Raw genomic sequence first — 20,279 nt, forward strand, 5'->3', positions numbered from 1 at the left:
GCTGCCCAGGGAGGGGGTTGAGTCACCTTCTGTGGAGGGGTTTAAGGGACAGGTGATTCTGTGATTCTATAAGCCCGCCAAACTGTGGGTGGTAGAGATGTGCTGTGCCAGAATCCACTCTGGCGTCTCACCTTCAAGCCATCTCGCAGTGGGCAGTTCCACTCTTGCTCATTTTGCTGATGCCTGCGTGCCCAATCCCACCCTGCGTTAACGTGGGTAGTGAGTCAGCCCACTCCTGGATGCGCAGGCTGCTGTCAGCCGCAAGAACTGTGCTCACAGGTACTTGAGTAGAGCTGAACTCCTCGTGGGAACCGCAACACCTTCCACGTGGCTAATTTTCACACTGCTGCCGCCTTATGGAGCATCTTAGGGGACCTGTAAGAGCAGCTTCTCAGGGCTTTTCTGTCAGTTGGAGAAGCTGCTGGAATTTGTGACAGTGGCTGAATGTGAGCCAGCAGTGGCCCAGGTGGGCAAGGAGGCCACCAGCATCCTGGCTTAGAGGCTGCACCTCGAAGTTTCAGTTTTGGGCCCCTCACTCCGAGAAAGACCTTGAGGGGCTGAAGCACGTCCAGAGAAAGGAATGGAGCTGCAGAAGGGTCTGGAGAACAGGGGCTGTGAGTCCGGCTGAGGACCCTGGGGCTGTTTAGCCTGGAGAAGAGGAGGCTGAGGGGAGACCTCATCACTCTCCACAGCTCCTGGAAAGGAGGTTGGAGCAAGGTGGGTGCTGGGATCTGCTCTCAAGTGGCGAGTGATGGGATGAGAGGGAATGGGCTCAAGATGTGCCAGGGGAGGTTTGGTTTAGAAATAAGGAAAATTTCTTTCCTGACATAGTTGTGGACCCCTGGCAGAGGCTGCCCAGGGCAGTGGGGGAGTCTCCATGCCTGGAGGTGTTAAAAAACTGCATAGCCATGGCACTTAGGGACAGGGTTTAGCAGGCACCGTGGGGTTGGGCTGATGATCGGACTGGGTGAGCTTAGAGGGCTTTTCCAACCCTAACGATCCCATGATTCTATGATTTGGAAGGGGGAATGGGTCTTGGTTTCTAAAGTGACATCCTGAAGGAGATTAGCTTGCCCTTTGCTTCTGTGGAAGATGTGTGTGAAGTGAATCTGAAAACATTGTACTACAAAGCAGGATAGATTTTTGTTGGGGTTCTGTGTGAGAAGGTGGCCATTCGAAGCCAGGCTTTGTTGTTATCTCTGTTGCCTTGGGCTCATGCAAATGTGTTGTGGCAACAAAGGAAGGTGCAGCCTAGCCTGAGGCTTTGCGGGATGGTGCTGCTGCAGGGGCTGCTGTCAGAGAGGCTGCACTGGCAGCAGGGAGCTGTTTACTGCATGCAGGAGTGCAAATCTGGATTGAACTTGGGAAGACAATAAGCCTTGTTCCTTCCAAGCCTGGATGGAGCACCGTGAGGTGTGGCTGGTGCACTGTGCTTCCAGCTGGGGTTAGGCTCTTCCTAACACACTCACCTCTCAGGGACCTGGACACCGGCAGCTTCATACTCGAGCCTTGTGGAGCATCATGTGAAGGGGAGAGGAGGAATTAAAAAGACAGAGTAGATGGAGATGAGTGAATGTGGTGCTGGTAGACAAGGGTCTGCTTTATCTGAGAGGTAAGGGATTCACTGCCCTCTGCCACTGATTCCTGGTGTGAGGGCATTGGTTCCCCATCTGCAGGTTGGAAGTAGGCTGCTTCTCGCTGCTCCTCAGCGCCCCTTTGGACCTGTTCAGGACCATCTTTATGCGTGCACGGCCCCTGGCACAGGGGCTGAGGCTGGGCTGAGATCTTTCCAGCACTGTCATCCTGTTTTCAGAGGGGTGTAGAAACCAGCCTGTCCTGGCGGGGTTTAGTCTTCTCTCGATAAGAGGCTTGAGCCTCTGAACTTTTGGTGGTTCGTAGAGACAAGGCAGCCAGCTGCCCCTCAGAGCCTTTTGAGTCCTTTTGAAAGCCTTTTGAGTCCTTTTGAGAGCCTTTTGAGTACACTGCCCTGACCGTGTGCTGGTGGAGCCCTGGCTGTGTGTCTGCTGTCACATTTACTGCTCAGCTGGCTGCAAGGGAGTGCTCCTCGGAACCAGAAGCTGCTGAGGTGCTGGTTCCTAAAGCTTTGCTTTTCTCCTGATGTGTTTCAGTCACACTTGCTGTTTCTTTTCAGGACACGGGTATCGGGATGACCCAGGAGGAGCTGGTTTCTAACCTCGGTACCATTGCTCGATCAGGCTCAAAGGTAAGTGGAGATGAGGCACCCCTTCTCCCTGCTCAGAAAGGTCTTCTCCAATTCTATCTCTTCTCCCACTGATTTCTTATTCTGTCTCATCCCTTGACCTCCAGCCCAGCTGTGAAATTACCCCCCTCTTGGAAGGCAAAGCCTGCCTGTGGGCTCCTCTGGCTCTTGGTGGTCTCCCAAGCAGCACCAGTGTGTGTGATGCCGCAGGCCCTGGCTGCCCTCACTCCTGAAAGCAGATGCCTTGCTCCCCAGGGCATCGCTGTGCAGGGCCATGCACTCAGTTGGCATTCGTCCTGTGTCTGGGAGGGCAGCAGCTGTGTCCTCACAGGTTGTTATTTATATGTACCTGATATAGTTTTTCATCTCTGGAGCCAGCATTTTAAGATTTTGTGCTCCTGATTGACTGAGCCCTTGCTCGTTTTACTTTACTACTAGTGGCAGCCAGTGTTGCCCTAAGCAATGCTTCCCTTCTCCAGAGGTGCAGTCCTTGTGGGAAAAGGGTTTTCCTTGCGCACCATCCTCAGAGCACTGAAACAGAGGTGTGGGATGAGCGTGTTGGGCTGCTGGGGCTGCAGTACCTTGTGTAGAGCTGGATCAACGCATGAGGAGCCCAGCTGGAGGATGGATGACACCCTCATAGTGGTACCTGAAGTCACTGCGTGCTGTTCAATGTCTCCTTTGTTCCTCCAGGCTTTTCTAGATGCTCTGCAGAGCCAAGCTGAAGCAAGCAGTAAAATCATCGGCCAGTTTGGAGTGGGTTTCTACTCGGCCTTCATGGTGGCCGATAAGGTGGAGGTGTTCTCCCAGTCTGCGGAGCCGGGGAGCCCAGGCTACCACTGGTCTTCAGATGGGTGAGGCTGCGGAAGGGATGAAAGTGTGACGAGGCCTTGTGTCCAAACCAGGCAGGGACTGAAAGCTGTGCAAAGCGAGACCGGGCTGGTGTGGTCTTTCATGGCCAGGATTTACTGGCTTAGATCCTGTTCAGATTATACATGGCAACAAAGTGTGGTTATGTGTGCCACGGTGAAAACCACAGGGTGTTTGATAGGAATGGTTGGACTCGATGATCTGGTGAGTCTCTTCGAACCTGATGATTCTATGATTTTATGGTTGAATCGCTTTGGTCCAGCCACCCCTGGGTTTTGCTCAAGGCAGGGCTTGTGCCATGCTGCAGCTCTGCAGGCACAGGTCTTCTGGGGGTCAGCTCTGTGAGCTCAGCCTTTGCTTTTTGCTTGAAGTTTTTGCAAAGCTGCGGGCTGCTGGACCATGTGAAATCCGAGCTTCTGGGGGTGACAAGCTCTGCATCCCCTTAGGACCCCCTAGGAATAAGGAATTTTCTAAGTGATTTAAATTGGTGAACAAACATCCTGTAACTGCGACATCAAGCTGCCTCGGTGCACAGGCAAACTACTGTCTGTGCAGTCAGCGTCGCCGTACCCTTTGAAGGCCTCCTTGGCAGTCATTGTGCTGCTGTCAGTGCTCTCGTCAGGGCTGGTTCCCGTATGGTTTTCCCATAGTACTAGGGTTGGGTGGTCATCGAGAATGAGCACAGCTGCTTTTCATTGTCACGAGCTCCTGCGTACCCCAGTGGAGATAAAAATGAGGGGCTGCAAGCGGGTCAGAGCTATCGAAGGACAAGGCAGGAACCTGGGAGGGTCACTGCAGGGAATGAAGGAGAGGAGTTGAGGGCTAGGCTCAAACAGCCTTAGGTTTGCTTGAAGTTTGTCTCCTTCTTGGTAGAGGCTACTGGTGTCTTTGCAGAGCAGCATGTCCTGTGTCTGGGGTCTCTGTGGGGAAGACAGCCACACGGTTTGGGAGCGTTTTCAGAGGCGCAGGGAGTGTTGGGGCATTCATAGAATCACCAGGTTGGAAAAGATCCACTGGATCATCGAGTCCAACTATTCCCATCAATCACTAAACCATGTCCCTCAGTGCCTCATCCACCCGTCTCTTAAACCCCTCTAGGGAAGGTGACTCAACCCCCTCCCTGGGCAGCCGCTGCCAGTGCCCAGTGACCCTTTCTGTGAAATATTTTTTCCTAATGTTCAGCCTGAACCTCCCCTGGCGGAGCTTGAGGCCATTCCCCCTTGTCCTGTCCCCTGTCACTTGGGAGAAGAGCCCAGCTCCCTCCTCTCCACAACCTCCTTTCAGGCAGTTGTAGAGAGCAATGAGGTCTCCCCTCAGCCTCCTCTTCTCCAGGCTAAACAACTCCAGCTCTCTCAGCCGTTCCTCACAAGGCCTGTTCTCCAGCCCCTTCACCAGCTTCATAGAATCATAGAATAACCAGGTTGGAAGAGACCCACCAGATCATTGAGTCCAACCATCCCTATCAAAAGCTTTGTTGCTCTTCTCTGGACTTACTCCAGAGCCTCAACATCCTTCTTGTGGTGAGGGGCCCAGAACTGAACACAGGATTCGAGGAGCGGTCTCACCAGTGCCGAGTCCAGAGGGAGAAGAACCTCCCTGGACCTGCTGGTCACGCCGTTTCTGATCCAAGCCAAGATGCCATTGGTTATTTGCCTTTTCCTCCTGGTGCTGAAGTGTTGTGGGTGCTCTTAGATTAATAAAATAGTTTAATGTCCCATCATGGATGTACCTGGCGCACAGGCTGACAGGGGGTCTGTTTCTAATCCTAGCTCAGGAGTGTTTGAGATTGCAGAAGCATCTGGTGTCAGAACTGGGACAAAGATTATCATACACCTCAAAGAGGACTGCAAGGAGTTTGCAAATGAGGACCGAGTCAAGGGTGAGTGGAGGAGGGAAGCGCTGTTCCCTTCTGAGGGGCTGGGTGAAGTCTCTTGGTCCTCTGTGAGCAGGAGGTGGATTTACAGTGCTTTTCCTCTCCTGCAGCAACTTTTGCCTGATGATCCTGTTCTTGACATGTTGTTTTCACAAATGTAACTCCTCTATGTCTTATTTCCATTCCAGAGGTGGTGACAAAATACAGCAACTTCATCAGCTTCCCACTGTATCTCAATGGGAGAAGAATTAACACCTTACAGGTGAGTGGGAGGGCCATGGGCAGGTCAGTCATGGAGGTGAACTACTGTAATCCTCCACTGGAGACAGGGAACGGAGTAAAGCTGCTGCTGGTCCTGGAAACTAGGGGACGACTGTCCAGGATATCACAGACTCCATAGTGATCAGTTAATTAGAACTGAGGAAACAATCCAGCAGGGGACACCAGTGCCAGGGAATGGGAGGTCTTCTTGGTGGCTCAGCCCCCAGCCTCATTTCCCTCACAGCTCTTAGCTGAGCACTGCTTGATGCTGGCATTTTCTGACCACTAAAAATCATATTCTAGTACCTGAAGGGGCTACAAGAAAGCTGGGGAGGGTCTGTTTACAAAGGCTTGTGGGGATAGGTTGAGGGGCAAGGGTTATAAACTGAAGAAGGGCAGATTTAGGCTAGACATAAGGAGGAATTTCTTGACAATGAGAGTAGGGAAGCCCTGGAACAAGTTGCCCAGGGAAGTGGTGGCTGCCCCATCCCTGGAGGTGTTCAAGGCCAGGTTGGATGGGGCTTGAAAGCCCCTGATCCAGTGGGAGGTGTCCCTGCCCATGACATAGGGTGGAACTGGATGGGCTGAGGTCCCTTCCAACCCAAACTATTCTATGACATAGCGGCCAGATCCATTTTAGTCACAAGTTCTTGGCCCAGTTGAAGGAATCACCAATGTGACATTAATTATCTTTAAAACCTAAATTGGAGTCATTTTCCTCCAGCATCTCCCTTTCTGGTTGATGAGAGCTTCCTCACCTAAGAGGGCAGGTAGAGACCTGCTTTTCTGGTTTCCTGCAATGTGGCACTGAATGCACAGACTTCCAAGACTGTACTTAAATATTTTGTCATGTTAATTTATGTAAAGCTCTGTAGTTGGTGTAATTAGTCAGTGATATTTATTTGGATTCCTCCATAATAGTGCTTCTGTTCCAAAGGTTTTCTGGCTGTCAACAGAACAGACTCCCCAGAGGAGAGGAGTGCTAGAGTGAGAGGTGAAATACCCTTAATAGAGTTGTGTACTTCTATCTTCTTACCAGAAGTCTGCTCTCCCTTGGGATACAGCAACAGCTTTATTCTCATTATGCTCCCATTTCAGGCCTTTTCTTTATCCGGGATCTTGGGTTTGGGTTTGTCCACACATCCACATTGGTTCACTGTGAACAGAGCCCTAGTGAGTTCCCTGGTGTGGATTTTCCATGATAAGCTCTTAAATGCTTGCCAGGTAGCTGGAAGTGTGGAGGCAGAGGCTGTTCCGGTCATACTGTGATAGCTGTAGCTCCAAATAAAGCTCTTCACCTGACGAGAGCTTCTGGAAAGCACCTCCCTACCCAGCCAAATCCATAATCCTACCTGTGATCCTGCAAACCCTCCATGCTGCTTGCATATGCCAGGGATGTTATGAAGACACTTGTGGAACAAGGCTTTGAGGCAGGAGAAGCTTTAGGAAGCGCTGAATCTCTTGGATGGAGGCGGAGGGCAGGCTGGATGTTTGTATCCTCCCCCCTGTAATCGTTCCTGTCACTCATTAGGGTTTCAGTGGCACTGGGTGTGATGGGCTTCACCCAGCTGGAAATATGGGATTCTTAGCTTAGTCCCAGTGCTTGTTAAAAGGGCAGAACCTCCCTGGTCTTTGCTAAATATGAGTGTTACGCTGAAAACTTAAATGTGACGTGAGCATGGGCTGAATGCTGCAGAAAAGCGCTGGGGAGTTGAGAGCAGCAGCAGGTGGGAAGTGCGGCCAGGGGAAGGGACGTGGTCTGCAGCTCATAGCTTTGATTCCCGTGCTGATGTGTAAAACGGTGCTGCTACAGCAGGGGTGGCCAAGGGGCTGACAAAGCAGCTCCCAGCTGCTCCAAATCAAATCAGTCGTAAACAGGCAATCCGGGAGGTGCTTCACGAGCACTCAGCTGACCTGGTGGTGGGAGAGCAACCTCCAGCAGGGCAGTGGGCCCATTACACCAGACCCACTTCAGCTCTCACTTTCCTTCTGCTTGCTGGTCAGTCCTTGAGGTACTTGACTGGTACTGCCAGTCACCTTGAGTGATGGTCACTGTCCAGGATGTTCTTTGCCTTTGGCAAGTGGGAGGCAATGGAGGGAACCCAAATCCCTTTTGTCTGGGGCTAAACAAACTGCCTTGTATATATTGCGGGGCAAGAGCACCTCAATGGGAGGTGACCTGAGAGCAGCCGAGGGACGGTAGTTTGTCAGTCTGTGACAACAATACATCCCTTTGCCCTTGGGCTGTGCAGAATCATAGAATCATAGAATCACCAGGTTGGAAAAGACCCATCAGATCATCGAGCCCAATCATTCCCATCAATCACTAAACCATGTCCCTCAGCACCTTGTCCACCCGTCCCTTAAACCCCTCCAGGGAAGGTGACTCAACCCCCTCCCTGGGCAGCCTCTGCCAGTGCCCAGTGACCCTTTCTGTGAAGAAGAGTCCGTCTGTTTGAAAGATCATATTTCCTTGCCCCCAGAGGGAGAATATAACACTGAGAGTCTTGCGCTGTGAGGCCTTGAGTATTGAGAGCTGATGGGAGCTCATTTCCCTGCTCCTCCACAGGCACTCTGGATACTGGAGCCCAAGGAGATTGGCGAGTGGCAGCACGAGGAGTTCTACCGCTTCATAGCGCAGACTTACGACAAGCCCCGCTACACCCTGCACTACAAGACCGATGCTCCCCTCAACATCCGCAGCATTTTCTATGTGCCAGAGCAAGTACGTGCCCTTCTGTCGGGGAACAGTGGGACATCTGCCCGGTTGCTCTGAAGAGGAGGGAGTAGGAGAGCTCCTCAAGGAAAGGAGGCTGCAACGTGGCAGGGAGGAGTATCCGGTGTGGCGTCTCTGCAGTGGGCTGGGTGCCACAGCATGATGGTTTGGGAGTTGGAGCCGTGACAGGAGCAGGAGATGGCTCAGGTAGATCCCTAGGGAAGAGAGCCAAGATCTCAGCTCTTGTTGGGTTCAGCACTGGTAGTGAAGACCTTGATATGACCTGGTTAGACGGTGCAGCCACAGAGGAACTGCAGCATCGTGTGCAGCTGAGCACCCTGCACAGCGCTAGTCTTCATCTCTGTCTCTTGTTCCTGCAGAAACCATCCATGTTTGATATCAGCAGGGAACTGGGCTCCAGTGTTGCCCTCTACAGCCGCAAAATTCTCATTCAAACCAAAGCTGCTGACATCCTGCCTAAATGGCTGCGTTTCCTTAGAGGTGCGTGCTGGGGCCAGGAATAGCGGGCAGTGGCTGGTGCTTCCGCAGAGGGTGACGTGAGGGGCTGCCTTCCTGAGCCTGTTTGCCTCGCTGCTCAAGGATTGCTCTGCGTTTCAGGTGTTGTGGACAGTGAGGATATTCCCCTGAACCTCAGCAGGGAGCTGCTGCAGGAGAGTGCCCTTATCAGGTAAGCAAGAAGTGGATCCTCTGGACCACTGAGGCTCTTCTGGCTTCTTGCTGGTTGAGGAAGAGACATTGTGGGATAGCTAGAAGGGCTTGGAAGGACCCAGCCCATAAGCTGCAGCATTTCTGTCCTTGGGAATTTCTGTGGTCTATAAAATGAGTTCTTGGCCCCGCTGGTCTCATCTTGAGACGTGAGACCAGCGTCCTGTGCCGTACGATCTGCTGCTGCCTGCTTGGGCACCTCTTGCTGTCTCTGCTCTGCAGCAGTAACAGTGGGTTTGCTATTTAAAGTATCTGCTCTGCACCACCAAGTGGTTTGGAAAACAAACCCAAACAGTAAGTCAGCTGTCGATGCTAGGAAGCTGGGCTGTTCTTCAGTGTCACCATTATTTACGGGTAGATCTTCACAGAGCACCTTGTGGCTCTTGTCTCCAGGCTTCCTGCAAAGCGCTGCTGTGCCCACACACAGATTTGTCAAAAACTGAGTGCCACCAGCATGGTTTTCTCTTGGTGCTGAGGCTCAGTGAAGCTCAGGGCCAGCAGACCAGTCTCTTCTAATGAGAAGCCCTCAGCTCTGGCTTTGGGTTTCCCTTACTTTTTGTCCTTCGAGCCCCCTCTCAAACACCTGACACTGGTGAAACCAGAGGGAAGGAAAATCCTACTCCTTGGAATCAGCGCTGTTTTCTCGTTAGGTTTGATGGCTAACTTTGCATCCTGCAGCTGGTAAAATCCTCAATGGAGTCACCAAACAAACCCTGTCACTTCAGAGTGGATTTTCAGGCCCTCAGAAAGGGTTCCCCCAAGTTTAACCCTTTTACAGCCACTTCCCATGCGTAAGGGTAGCTGTGGGAGTGAGGCGGGTGCCCTGGGCATGGTTGGTTGTGTCCTGCAGCATCACTGAGTGACGATTTACTGAGGATTTGAGCTTTGGCAGTACTTTTGTACCGTGGCCATAATTGTCATAAGATCATAGAGTTCTAGACTCCTAGAATCATGGAATGGTTTGGGTTGGAAGGGACCTTAAAGCCCATCCAGTTCCAACCCTCTGCCATGGGCAGGGACACCTCCCACTGGATCAGGTTGCTGAAAGCCTCATCCAGCCTGGTCTTCCATGACTTCTCTGGGCAACCTGTGCCAGGGCCTCCCCACCCTCACAGGAAAACATTTCTTCCCAAGATCTCATCTAAATCTCCCCTGTTTCAGCTTCAAACCATTCCTCCTCATCCTGTCCCTGCATCATCTCTGTCACTCAAGAGCTGCTCTTGACTGAGATACAAAGAACAGATGCAGGGCCAAGGAGTAAGAGTTTCTTCTTTGTCCTCATGTTTACAAATGCATCACAAACAGGGAGAGGGATGTTCACCTAAAACCTTTTGTCTTGGTCCAGCAGCTGTCTTTAACAAGGGTTGCTTCTGCTGCAGAAAGCTCCGAGATGTTTTGCAGAAGAGGTTGATCAAGTTCTTCATCGACCAGAGCAAGAAGGACCCTGAGAAATATGCCAAATTCTTTGAGGACTACGGGATGTTCATGAGAGAGGGGATTGTGACGATCGCAGAGCAGGATGTCAAGGTACCAGGAGTTCTGAAGCACTGCAGCTAGTGGGGAGGATTCTGCCGTGGCCTGGGACGAGGGGGGCTCCTGCTTTTCTGTCAATCTTACTGGCCATAACTTGTGTCCCTGGCTCTAATAAGACCTACAGATTCTCTAGTGCCCAAACTCCCACTCTTTCTGACTGGGTGCTGTTTCCCACTTAATTCGAGACTCTGCAGAGTCTCTGTACCCACACGGTGTTGCCAGCCCTCCCTGTACAATATGAGCTACAGCAGGCAATAAAGTAGGGCTTTCCCCTACTGCTGTCCTCTGCCTGCATTCCCATTTCCAGGGCAGCTTGACCTACATCCTGTCTAGGTCACTTTTTCTGTCTCCTTAATATCTGGAGCAGAGGAGGAGACACTCTGAATCCCCTGAGCGTTTTTGCAGGGCTGCAGACAGGCCTGGATGCTACAGAGGGAATTCCTGGGGCTGGGAATGGTCAGGGCGACCGATGGTCACTTGTCGTCAGCTCACAGGAGCACGTTTCTTCCAGGAGGACATAGCAAAGTTGCTCCGTTATGAATCGTCCGCCCTGCCTGCAGGCAAACTGACCAGCCTGAGCGACTACGCCTCCCGCATGAAGGCAGGGAGCAGAAACATCTACTACCTGTGTGCACCCAACCGGCACCTGGCCGAGCACTCCCCGTACTTTGAGGCCATGAAGAAGAAGGACATGGAGGTGCGTGAGCGGCTTATCACAGCCTGGGGAACACCTTGAGCCACCGCATCCCACGGGCAGGGCTGACCTGGACCTGGGAGCCAAGCAGGGCCTGTGACAGTCCCCACTGCTGTGGCGTCTTTGTCCAGGCTCCACTGTCTCCGCTCAGCCTGGCTGCTGCGGTGTGAGGCCAGGAAGGGGCCGTCCCACTGTGCAAGCGGGTTAAGCCTCATGCAGACATCTAGTTCTGATGTCTGTTCGATACCCTAGAGCCCAAGAGCTGCTCTGCAGGGCTGATAATGGCGTTACCAGTGTCCTCTGTCTCAGGACTGGAGCTGGTGCTGGTTCTCCCTGTACGTAGGGCAGCAGGACTTGTTCAGCTCCAGACCTGCCACCCATGGGAACAAAGCCCTCCAAGCATTTGCTTTCATTTGGAGCCCTGAGCAGTCACCACTGTGGGATTGAGCCTGATGGTTTCCCTTGTGACGTTCTCGCTGTTTGGTGCGGAGTTCCCTTAGGAAGGCGGAGATGCTGTTAGATCCCAAACAATCTGCTGTTTCCCCTTTTGTGGCCCAGGTCCTGTTCTGCTATGAGCAATTTGATGAGCTGACACTGTTGCACCTTCGGGAGTTTGACAAGAAAAAGCTGATCTCGGTGGAGACGGATATTGTTGTTGATCACTATAAGGAAGAGAAGTTTGAAGAGAGCCACCCAGGTACTGTGAGGTTCCCCTGGCCCTTCCTGCTGGTGTGTCCTGCTGCCCTGTGCCTCCTCCAGCACTCTTGCAGCTCCTGAGCATGCGAGCAAGAGCTCTCCTCTCCATCCCAGTATTCTCACGCTCTGAGGCAGCTCGTAGTTCTTGCAGATCCCTTTCATATTTGGAGTTTCGTGATTTGAGTTTTAACCACAGACACATGTCTGGTGCCCTGGCAGAGGCAGGTAGGGCATGAGCCTGTCCTCTCTGGGTACGGCTCAGCCTGGGATGGGGGCAGACACATAGGTGTGTGCGGAGTAGTGCTGCCTTCCCATTCCCAGAAGACAACAGACAAATGGAACCACAAAAGGGACTGAGCTCAGGAGTACAGCTCCCTGTACGCTGGTGTGTGATTGCTGCATGCTCAGCTGTGCCCTCTCTCCCCTGCCAGCTACAGAACGTCTGACAGAGAAGGAGGCAGAGGATCTGATGGCCTGGATGAGAAATGCCCTAGGATCTCGTGTGACTGGTGTTAAGGTAGGTCTTGTGTGCCTGAGAAACCGAGGACGGGCGATCCATGGATCATAATCTAGGGAAAAAGATGGTGGTTGACTGGGGAATTCCCAGGTTGACTGATGGGGCCGGTTGAGCCCCAACTTTCCAGCTGGATTAGCCCCTGTGGGCTTGGGATGAATCATGCAGGGGCTTGGTGTGGATCTGTGCTGGGGAGCCCCCGACTCCCTGAGCATCCTCCACCTCTAGCCCATGTGCATTTTCCATCTCAGCACTGATTGCTAGTTTTGCTGCAGGTGACCACGCGACTGGACACTCACCCTGCCATGATCACTGTGCTCGAGATGGGTGCTGCCCGACACTTTCTTCGCATGCAGCAGCTGGCCAAGACCCAAGAGGAGCGTGCCCAGCTCCTGCAGCCCACCCTGGAGATCAACACAGGGTAAGAGTGAGCAACACAGCTCTTGGCACCAACCCTATTCTGGGCTGCATCCCAAGCAGTGGGACCAGCAGGGCTAGGGAGGGGATTCTGCCCCTCTGCTCCACTGCCGTGAGACCCACCTAGAGCCCTCCAGTTGTGGAGTCCTCAGCACAGGAAGGATATGGAGCTGTTGGAATGAGTCCAGAGGAGGCCACGGAGATGATCTAGGGGCTGGAGCACCTCCCTGGCAAGGCCACACTGAGATAGTTGGGATTGTTCATCCTGGAGAAGAGAAGGCTGCAGGAAGACCTTAGAGCAGCTTCCAGTACTGAAGGGGACTCCAGGAAAGCTGGGGAGGGACTCTTGATCAGGGACAGGACGAGGGAAATGGTTTTAAGCTGGCAGAGAGGAGATTGAGATGAGATCTCAGGGAGAAATGTTTTCCTGTGAGGGTGGGGAGGCCCTGGCCCAGGTTGCCCAGAGCAGTGGTGGCTGCCCCATCCCTGGACGGGCTCAAGACCAGGCTGGATGGGGCTTTGATCATGTTGACCTGGTGGGAGGTGTCCCTGCCCATGGCAGGGGTTGGTTCTGGGTGGACTTTGAGGTCCCTTCCACCCCAGACCATTCTGTGATTGTGTTATTGTATGATGGATACCAGTCCTAGGCCTGTGGGGTGGAGGCAAAGGCAGCAATGTCAGGCTCCCAGTTAGCAGAACTCTCCCCATTAAGCGCAGTGTGTGCTACAGTGTCTTAATCCATGAGGCACAGTCCATGTGAGTCACCCTCACGCACTGCGCCCAGCCCTCTGAGGACCGTGGGGCTTACGGGCACTGGGTGGGAGCGAAGAGAGAAGCCCCCAGAACAAGAGCGAGGAAGTTGGAGGTATTTGGACCTTTAGGTAGAACCTTTCGTGTCCCACCTTGGCTTAGCTGCTCATTCTGGAAATAAATTTCTCCTTGTGTCCAAAAATACCAGGCCTCAGCATTGATCTCTCTCACTCTCACAGGCACGCTCTGATTAAGAAGCTTAACGAGCTGAAGGACAGTCAGCCTGATCTGGCCCAGCTGTTGCTTGATCAGGTGAGAGCCAGGCCTTCTCCAGAAGCATCGCCGTCCTCTGCTGAGCCAGCTGGCAGGGAGCAGGGTGGAGCCTTTGTGGTGGGCAGGAATCACATCCTTCTGTGGTGTTTCTGGCACTCGTGGTCCATGTTTTTCTTTCCGAGTGGCCTAGAGGACATGCTTGGTCTCAGCACGCAAGTCCTGAACAGCAGCATTTGCTTCCTCCCCTGCTCTCATCCAGCTCTCGCTGCTTATTTAATGCTTTCTTCTCTGTTTCAGGTTTATGAGAATGCCATGATAGCAGCAGGACTGAACGAGGACCCCAGGCCAATGGTGAGCCGGCTGAACGAACTCCTCACCAAAATCCTGGAAAGAAACTGAGCCACTGAAGACTGAAGGATGAACCCTGTGCCGATATCTCTCTCCTCAAGCGTTGTCCCTCTGTACAGCAAGGGGCTTACAAGGCAGAGGGCCGGGGGAATGCAGGGAACTTCACCCCTCACTGGACAGGAAGGAGCCAGTTGCAATTATTAGATTGTGTCATCAGCCTGTTCAGAGTGCCACGTTCTCAGTGGGAACAAAATCCAGGGGTTGCTGCTAAAACAATGTGCCCAAATTTCTTACACAAGCCTGAAGAGCCTCCTTTCTTACCATTTCTAGAAATCGCCTTTCCCATAACAGGTATTGGCAGCAAGATTCCCAGTTAGGTCTGTGAATACAGCCCCAATCCTGGGATGCTGTCGAGCTCCAAACGAGCACTCACAATTAATTAATTTGCTAAGAAGCCTCCACTTCTGACCGGACAGGAGGAGTTTGTGGGCGTGGAGACAGATTGCTGCCATTAGCACACACAGATACCGTTGGTGGGACACATCAGTACAATCCCATGGCAGAAAAGGTCACTGAGCTGTCGGATACTGAGTTCATCTTGGTCTTGCTGTGGAGAAAGGGAAGTAGCTGGGAAATGGTTTTCCAGAATGTGGCTTTCTGGAGAGTCTCCAGGGGCTTTCCCTCTTCTATGGGATAAGCTGCGTGTCTAACTCATTTGTATTTATGGTAAATAAACTCCTTTTCCAGACCCCTCCACTCTTCTCTCTTCCCCTTATTTGTTGGTCTTTGTGTCTTTCATCTGATGTTTTTTTGGGGGGTTCTCCAGATCCTGCTTGGCTCTTCAGGGCATCAAGAGCTGGACGGGTGGGAGAAGAGGGCTGTTGAAACCACAGTAGGAAGACAGGAGGGTCTGCAGCTCCGGACCCTGTTAGCCTTGTCTGAAAATGGAATTTTAGCCCTTTGAATCCTTTCTGAGGAGCGACGGCTGTTCAATAGGAGAGGTCTTTGTAACAGAAAATACAACACTGGATTTCCCTCTGTGGTTTATACCATGCAAACTGATTTACAAGAACAAGTCCTCCTGCCCTGTGGGGGCTCTGAGCCAGCTGCGATGGTGGTTTAGCTTATCTTTAAATTGTCAGGTCAAGATTCTAGACCTGGATTTGGTTAACTGTTTGGATGCTTTGCTGGCTCCAGCTCTTTCCCGGAACACCGTGAGCTGTGATGAGCTACAAGAAGCCTGGTGGTGCAAAGGGGAATGAGGAGGGTCTGCTGCTTGGGCTGCCATTTCAGAGGTTTTATTAACATCACCTACATTTTGTTTTTATTCAGATGCAGAAGAAGAGCTAATGTGATCGTGTAGGGGATGTTTAGAGGAGCAAGGAGCCACCTACATCCGTAGGGTAGCTACGTAGCTCAGCTAGAGTACACAGGTCGTGATCCAGCTCCGGGTAAGATACCAAAGGCATCTTTTGGTTATGCTGGGATTCCTTGATTGTGCAATAACAAAATACCCCTAAATTGTCTCTGTTTGAAGTTTAGAGGAGTAAAGCGGCAGCAAAGCTGGCACAGATGGACTTGCAGAAGGGTTTGCTCCTCAAAGTGGCCAACATATGTGGGGTTCAGCTGCACCCTGTGGAGTCTGGGCAGCATTCCTGGCTTCCAAGTAAATGCACGATCCTTTGCCATCAAAACTGACGTAAATACCCAGGAAAGATGTGTGTTTGTGGAGGTACAGAGCCTTGTAGGACACGTGGAAGGGGCAATGCAATGTGGCTGCTTCACAGCACAGCGTTTTTCATGAACACAAACTGAATGAAAACCTTTGGTGGTTTTCTGATGCTCACGGTGCAGCAGGGTTAGCCTGGAGGCTGGGTCACCCGGTGGGTGCTGAGAGGGGCTGGAAGTGGCCTCTGGGTGTCGTGCCTGATCTGAAGCTGGGTGCTTGTCTATAAAATCTGATGCAGTGAGAAACGGAGCCTTCTTGCTCTAAGAGGGCCAGGAACTGTCTGACACGTCTTTAACCTTTCCAGTCCTGGGAATCCTCAGGAATCCCAGCAGCCCTCAAGGTGCTATTTTTATTTTTTTTTGCCATGAGAGATCTGTGACTAAAAGACTAAATAAGGTTTCTTGTTCGTGGAATACAAACCTGCCCTTTGTCACCTTTGTCATCAAATGAGAGGTGTGATCTCTTCTCCCAAGTAACAAGGGATGAGAGGAAATGGCTTCAAGTTGTGCCAGGGGAGGTTTAAATTGGATATTGGGAAAAATGCCTTCACTGACAAGAATTGTGGAGCCCTGGCAGAGGCTGCCCAGGGCAGTGGGGGAGTCTCCATCGCTGGAGGGGTTCAACAAATGTGGCACCTGGGGACATGGTTTAGCAGGCACGGTTGGACTGGATGAGCTGAGAGGTCTTTTCAATCCTTAATGATTCTGTGATTCTATCAAATGAGCAGTGTAAAGGATGGATTGTCTCAAGCGCGATGGTAAAAGAGAGGCATGGAAAGCTGTTTAGAGCCCAATTTTTCGCTTTCCGTACAACCTCAGAACATGCTGTGCAAGCAGAGGAGCCTTGTATGGATCTTACATCAGATTTCAGCGTTCTTTGTAGTGGTGAAGCTGCAGTTGTGCTCCTCCAGCTCCCATACTTTCCAGCTCTCATCCTCTCCACTCAGATACTGTATTACTCATCCTCAAAAGTGTTGTATCACTAACTGTTTTCCATCCTACTTGTGCTCTACCTGCAACAAGAATAGCGCCCCCTGATTCTTGTAGCACATTAAGGTGAACCAAGAGTTTCAGGAACATGAAATGTGTGGGAATGGCACTGTGCAGTGCCCAGCATGGGCTACGTGAGTCCTTTGCTTCTGCATTTGCTCTACCAGATTTCTATATTTCCCATTGGGATGGAATTGGGGATCTCCAAACTGGAAGTATCTCACGGAGCTTATTTGGTTTCCTGTCTGGAAGCAATGCTGAACCCTGCTTTGTGCAGAAAATTGATCTGTTGGGTTTGATTTTTACTAGGACCTTATTAACTGCTGCCTGTCTCTTTTTGTTGGTATTGTCTGGGCCAGAATTTATTTTTTTTTTTCAGAAATGACTGAGCATCGGTTGGGTTTTTTCTACAAGATAAACTTTTCTGTGCTTTATTGATGATAAAGAGCGCGGCTGTCTCTCCCGCTCTGCTCAGGCTCATCAGCCATGGAGTCAAACTTGTATCCTCCAGGGCAGGAGATGGAAAATATTTATAGGCAGCGAAATCCATTTTGAAAGGACATTCCTGAGACCTCATGCTTTTAAACTTGGCCAGAAGCCCTCTCGCGTCTGGCTCAGGACCATGAAACTGGACCAGCCCATAAAGTACTTTGCTGGGCCAGATTGGGAAAAGAGTTTTTTCTTGTCCAGATTTCCTGCTGAGACTATCGAGAGTGTCTTGGGCAGGCTCCAGGACTATGATTTATGGACAAACCGCAGGCCAGGAATCTGCAATCTAAGCTCCTTGAGCAGCAACTGTTTAAAACATTATGGGAAGAAATGGCCACTGTTTCCAAAAGAAGAAGGCTTGGGAGCCATTAATAATGTTTAGCACTTCTGTAGATCTTCAGAACTGTAATGAATCCTCCCGCTCTCCTGTGATGCAAGTCAGGATTATTCCTACTCTACAAATAAGGGCTGCATGGAGCTTCAATGAATTTCCCTAGGAAACATGGTGAATCTGGACTCAAGAACCCGAGCACAAAGTGAAACAAGCCTCATCCGGGATCCAGAGGCACAGAGACAAGTACCTGCTGGGTTTGAATGAGGCAATCAACACAAATGTAACAGCAGCTTCAAAAACCTCTCTGCCCAAAACCCAGTTCACCTGGAAACCCTTCCCAGGGCAGTTCTGGGTCTGCCCAAACATTATCTGGTGACATCATGTGCTTTCTCAGTAAACCCCTGGTTCAAGAATTCCTGGGATTTCAGAAGAGGCCTGGAAGCTTGGCTGCTTATGGGAATGATCCTGTACAAAGTCCTTTCCATCTGGTTGTCTCCCCTATTGCTTGGGGAGAAGAAGATGGCATGTTAAAATCTGCCTTGCTGTCTTTCTCGGCCCAGAACAGCTCACTCCTGATGCTCCTGGAAGGGACTGAACATGGGGTTTCCTTCTCTTGCAGCAGCCGGAACCTTTCCTTCCAGAAAAAAAAAAAGAGAAAAAGTCACTTGTTTTCCCTCTGCAATCGGAATCATGATTTGATTTTCCTTTTACGCTTTAACTACCATCTTCTCTAGACTATGTAGTGGTTGATGCTGTGACTCCAACACAGTCCAGGCCAGGAGGGCAGTGTGCCTGCCTGGACAGTAATTTCTAACAGGAATTTTATCTCAAATCCCGAGCCCTTTCCCACTGTGCTGCTCCTGGAAATGTGAAGAGGTGGGAACGGGTAAAGAAGTCATTGGTCCTGGTTGAGAGGTTGGCGGGAGTGCAAGGAGCAAAGACTTCTGTAAGTATGTAGGTTTGTAAGAACTCCTGATCCCCTTGTTGCTGTTGGATCTACGTACAGCAGCAGGAAGGGTGGAAAAATGGGTCAAAGAAGGACTTTCTCCCTCTTTTTAAATCTAGATGGCAAAATCAATTGTTAAACACAGCTGCCCAACGTTATTCCAATATCAAGACATGATCTGCTAAGGGATTTGAGGTCAGGAAGTGGTAGTTAACAAAGCAGCCGTCTGTGAAACCAAGCAAAGCCTGGTTCTCCTTTGGCAGCTGCAGTAAATGAGAGGTAACTGGAGTTAAAACCTGATCCAGAAGGAAATCAGTAAGTAAACCCTTCATGGAACTGTCCAGATTAAATCTACAGAAACTCGGGAAGTCACAGCTGTGAGAGGAGGCAGCAGGAGATTCAACTTGAATTCTGTTTTGCTATTGTATCTTGGTCACCAGACCTGTTCTCTCCCAAGTGGTTTAGGAGCTGTTTTACAAAGCAAGTGTTCTCCATTAACTTCCAGTGTGCTGCAAGGGACCAAGGGTTTTCGGTTTTAGTTGGGCACTGCATTTTTTAATGTGTTTAGAGATTCTTAGCTTGTGTTTAATGCCCAGTGCCCTTGCTGAACAATGGTGATCCTTCTTGGAAATTATGTTTGATTTCGCCTCCCAGGACAACAAGACAAACTTTGGTTTGTTACAAGTTAATTCGATGTGCACACTCTCTAATTGGAGCTGTGTCACTTACTGATCGGAAACATGCATCTTTTTCTGGCAGGCTTGCAAGAGGACTTGGATATGATGGCATGTGCTGTCCCAAAATTCACACTTTAGAGGAAAAAAAACAACATACCAAACCTGCTCTTGAGGAAAATGCTGCACTGTTGCTTCTTTTGCCCTTTCAAGAGACTCGAGGTGCTGGACATATTGCTGAGCTCTGACATGCAGTATGGCTGAAGTCTAGGAGAAAGGCAGGTTAACACAATAAACTAGCACAAAACCTAAACTTTACTCATTGGAATTGGCCCCACAGCTGCTTCTCTAATCACCGCTGACATGGATTGAATCAGCTTGTAGCAAAAGCTTTAAAAAGCTGCTCTAGAGCTGCCAAGGAGCCACTGTTACAAGTCGTAACAGAGCTCAGTCGATCTGCCCATCAGACTGAGCAGAGATAAAGTGGAACACAGATTGGAGACATGCTGACTGCAGCATACTAGGGAAAAATATGTCTATATAATAGATAAAGAGATTTTCTAGAAATACCATTGCACAGCAAATTCAAGCTGTTATCTAAAAAATATTTTCATATTGGCAGTACTGCCTTTAAGTTCCATAATTGTCATTTTCTGCAGAGACAGCTCAAACCCGTGTGACAGAATGGGTCTAGAGGAGGCTACAAAGATGATCAGAGGGCTGGAGCACTTCCCATCCAAGGACAGACTGAGAGTTGGGGTTGTTCAGCCTGGAGAAGAGAAGGCTCCAGAGAGACCTTATAGCAACCTTCCAGTACCTGAAGGGGCTAGAAGAAATCTGGGGAGGGACTGTTTACAAAGGCTTGTACGGATAGGATGAGGGGCAGCGGGTATAAACTGGAGAGGGGTAGATTTAGACTAGACATAAGGTGGAATTTCTTTGCAATGACAGTGGGGAGGCCCTGGCCCAGGTTGCCCCGAGCAGTGGTGGCTGCCCCATCCCTGGAGGTGTTCAAAGCCAGGCTGGATGGGGCTTGGAGCCCTTGACCCAGTGGGAGGTGTCCCTGCCCATGGCAAAGGGTGAATTGGATGGGCTTTAAGGTCCCTTCCATCTCAAACTATTCTATGTATCTAAAGCGTTGCTGTTTCAGGGACCTGCCTGCACCTACACAGTTGTAATTCACAGAGGAACATCACTAGGATGCACTTAATTAAGCCAAGATTTTC

The 20,279-nt window shown here is 50.9% G+C and overlaps 1 protein-coding gene and 1 long non-coding RNA gene across 2 annotated transcripts in view; one reads left to right on the forward strand and one right to left on the reverse strand.

Moving 5' to 3' along the window:
* Positions 1–14,648, forward strand: part of TRAP1 (TNF receptor associated protein 1) — a 28,012-nt gene extending 13,364 nt beyond the window's left edge. The window contains exons 5-18 of the mRNA XM_069870135.1: positions 2,153–2,224; positions 2,915–3,075; positions 4,861–4,970; positions 5,153–5,226; positions 7,795–7,950; positions 8,322–8,442; positions 8,560–8,629; positions 10,047–10,194; positions 10,712–10,897; positions 11,453–11,591; positions 12,022–12,107; positions 12,380–12,525; positions 13,511–13,583; positions 13,842–14,648. Of these exons, the coding sequence (XP_069726236.1) occupies positions 2,153–2,224; positions 2,915–3,075; positions 4,861–4,970; positions 5,153–5,226; positions 7,795–7,950; positions 8,322–8,442; positions 8,560–8,629; positions 10,047–10,194; positions 10,712–10,897; positions 11,453–11,591; positions 12,022–12,107; positions 12,380–12,525; positions 13,511–13,583; positions 13,842–13,943 (1,644 nt within the window). The 3' untranslated portion in view covers positions 13,944–14,648. The remainder of the gene's footprint in view (positions 1–2,152; positions 2,225–2,914; positions 3,076–4,860; positions 4,971–5,152; positions 5,227–7,794; positions 7,951–8,321; positions 8,443–8,559; positions 8,630–10,046; positions 10,195–10,711; positions 10,898–11,452; positions 11,592–12,021; positions 12,108–12,379; positions 12,526–13,510; positions 13,584–13,841) is intronic.
* Positions 14,649–17,011: 2,363 nt separating this feature from the next.
* Positions 17,012–19,274, reverse strand: LOC138727646 (uncharacterized). The gene is made up of 2 exons (XR_011338581.1): positions 19,214–19,274; positions 17,012–18,067 (listed from the first exon to the last, which is right to left on the reverse strand). It is a non-coding gene; the product is annotated as an uncharacterized lncRNA (long non-coding RNA).
* Positions 19,275–20,279: the final 1,005 nt, after the last annotated feature.

The sequence above is a fragment of the Phaenicophaeus curvirostris genome, chromosome 16, assembly GCF_032191515.1.
Source record: "Phaenicophaeus curvirostris isolate KB17595 chromosome 16, BPBGC_Pcur_1.0, whole genome shotgun sequence".
In the NCBI taxonomy this organism is placed as follows: Eukaryota; Metazoa; Chordata; class Aves; order Cuculiformes; family Cuculidae; genus Phaenicophaeus; species Phaenicophaeus curvirostris.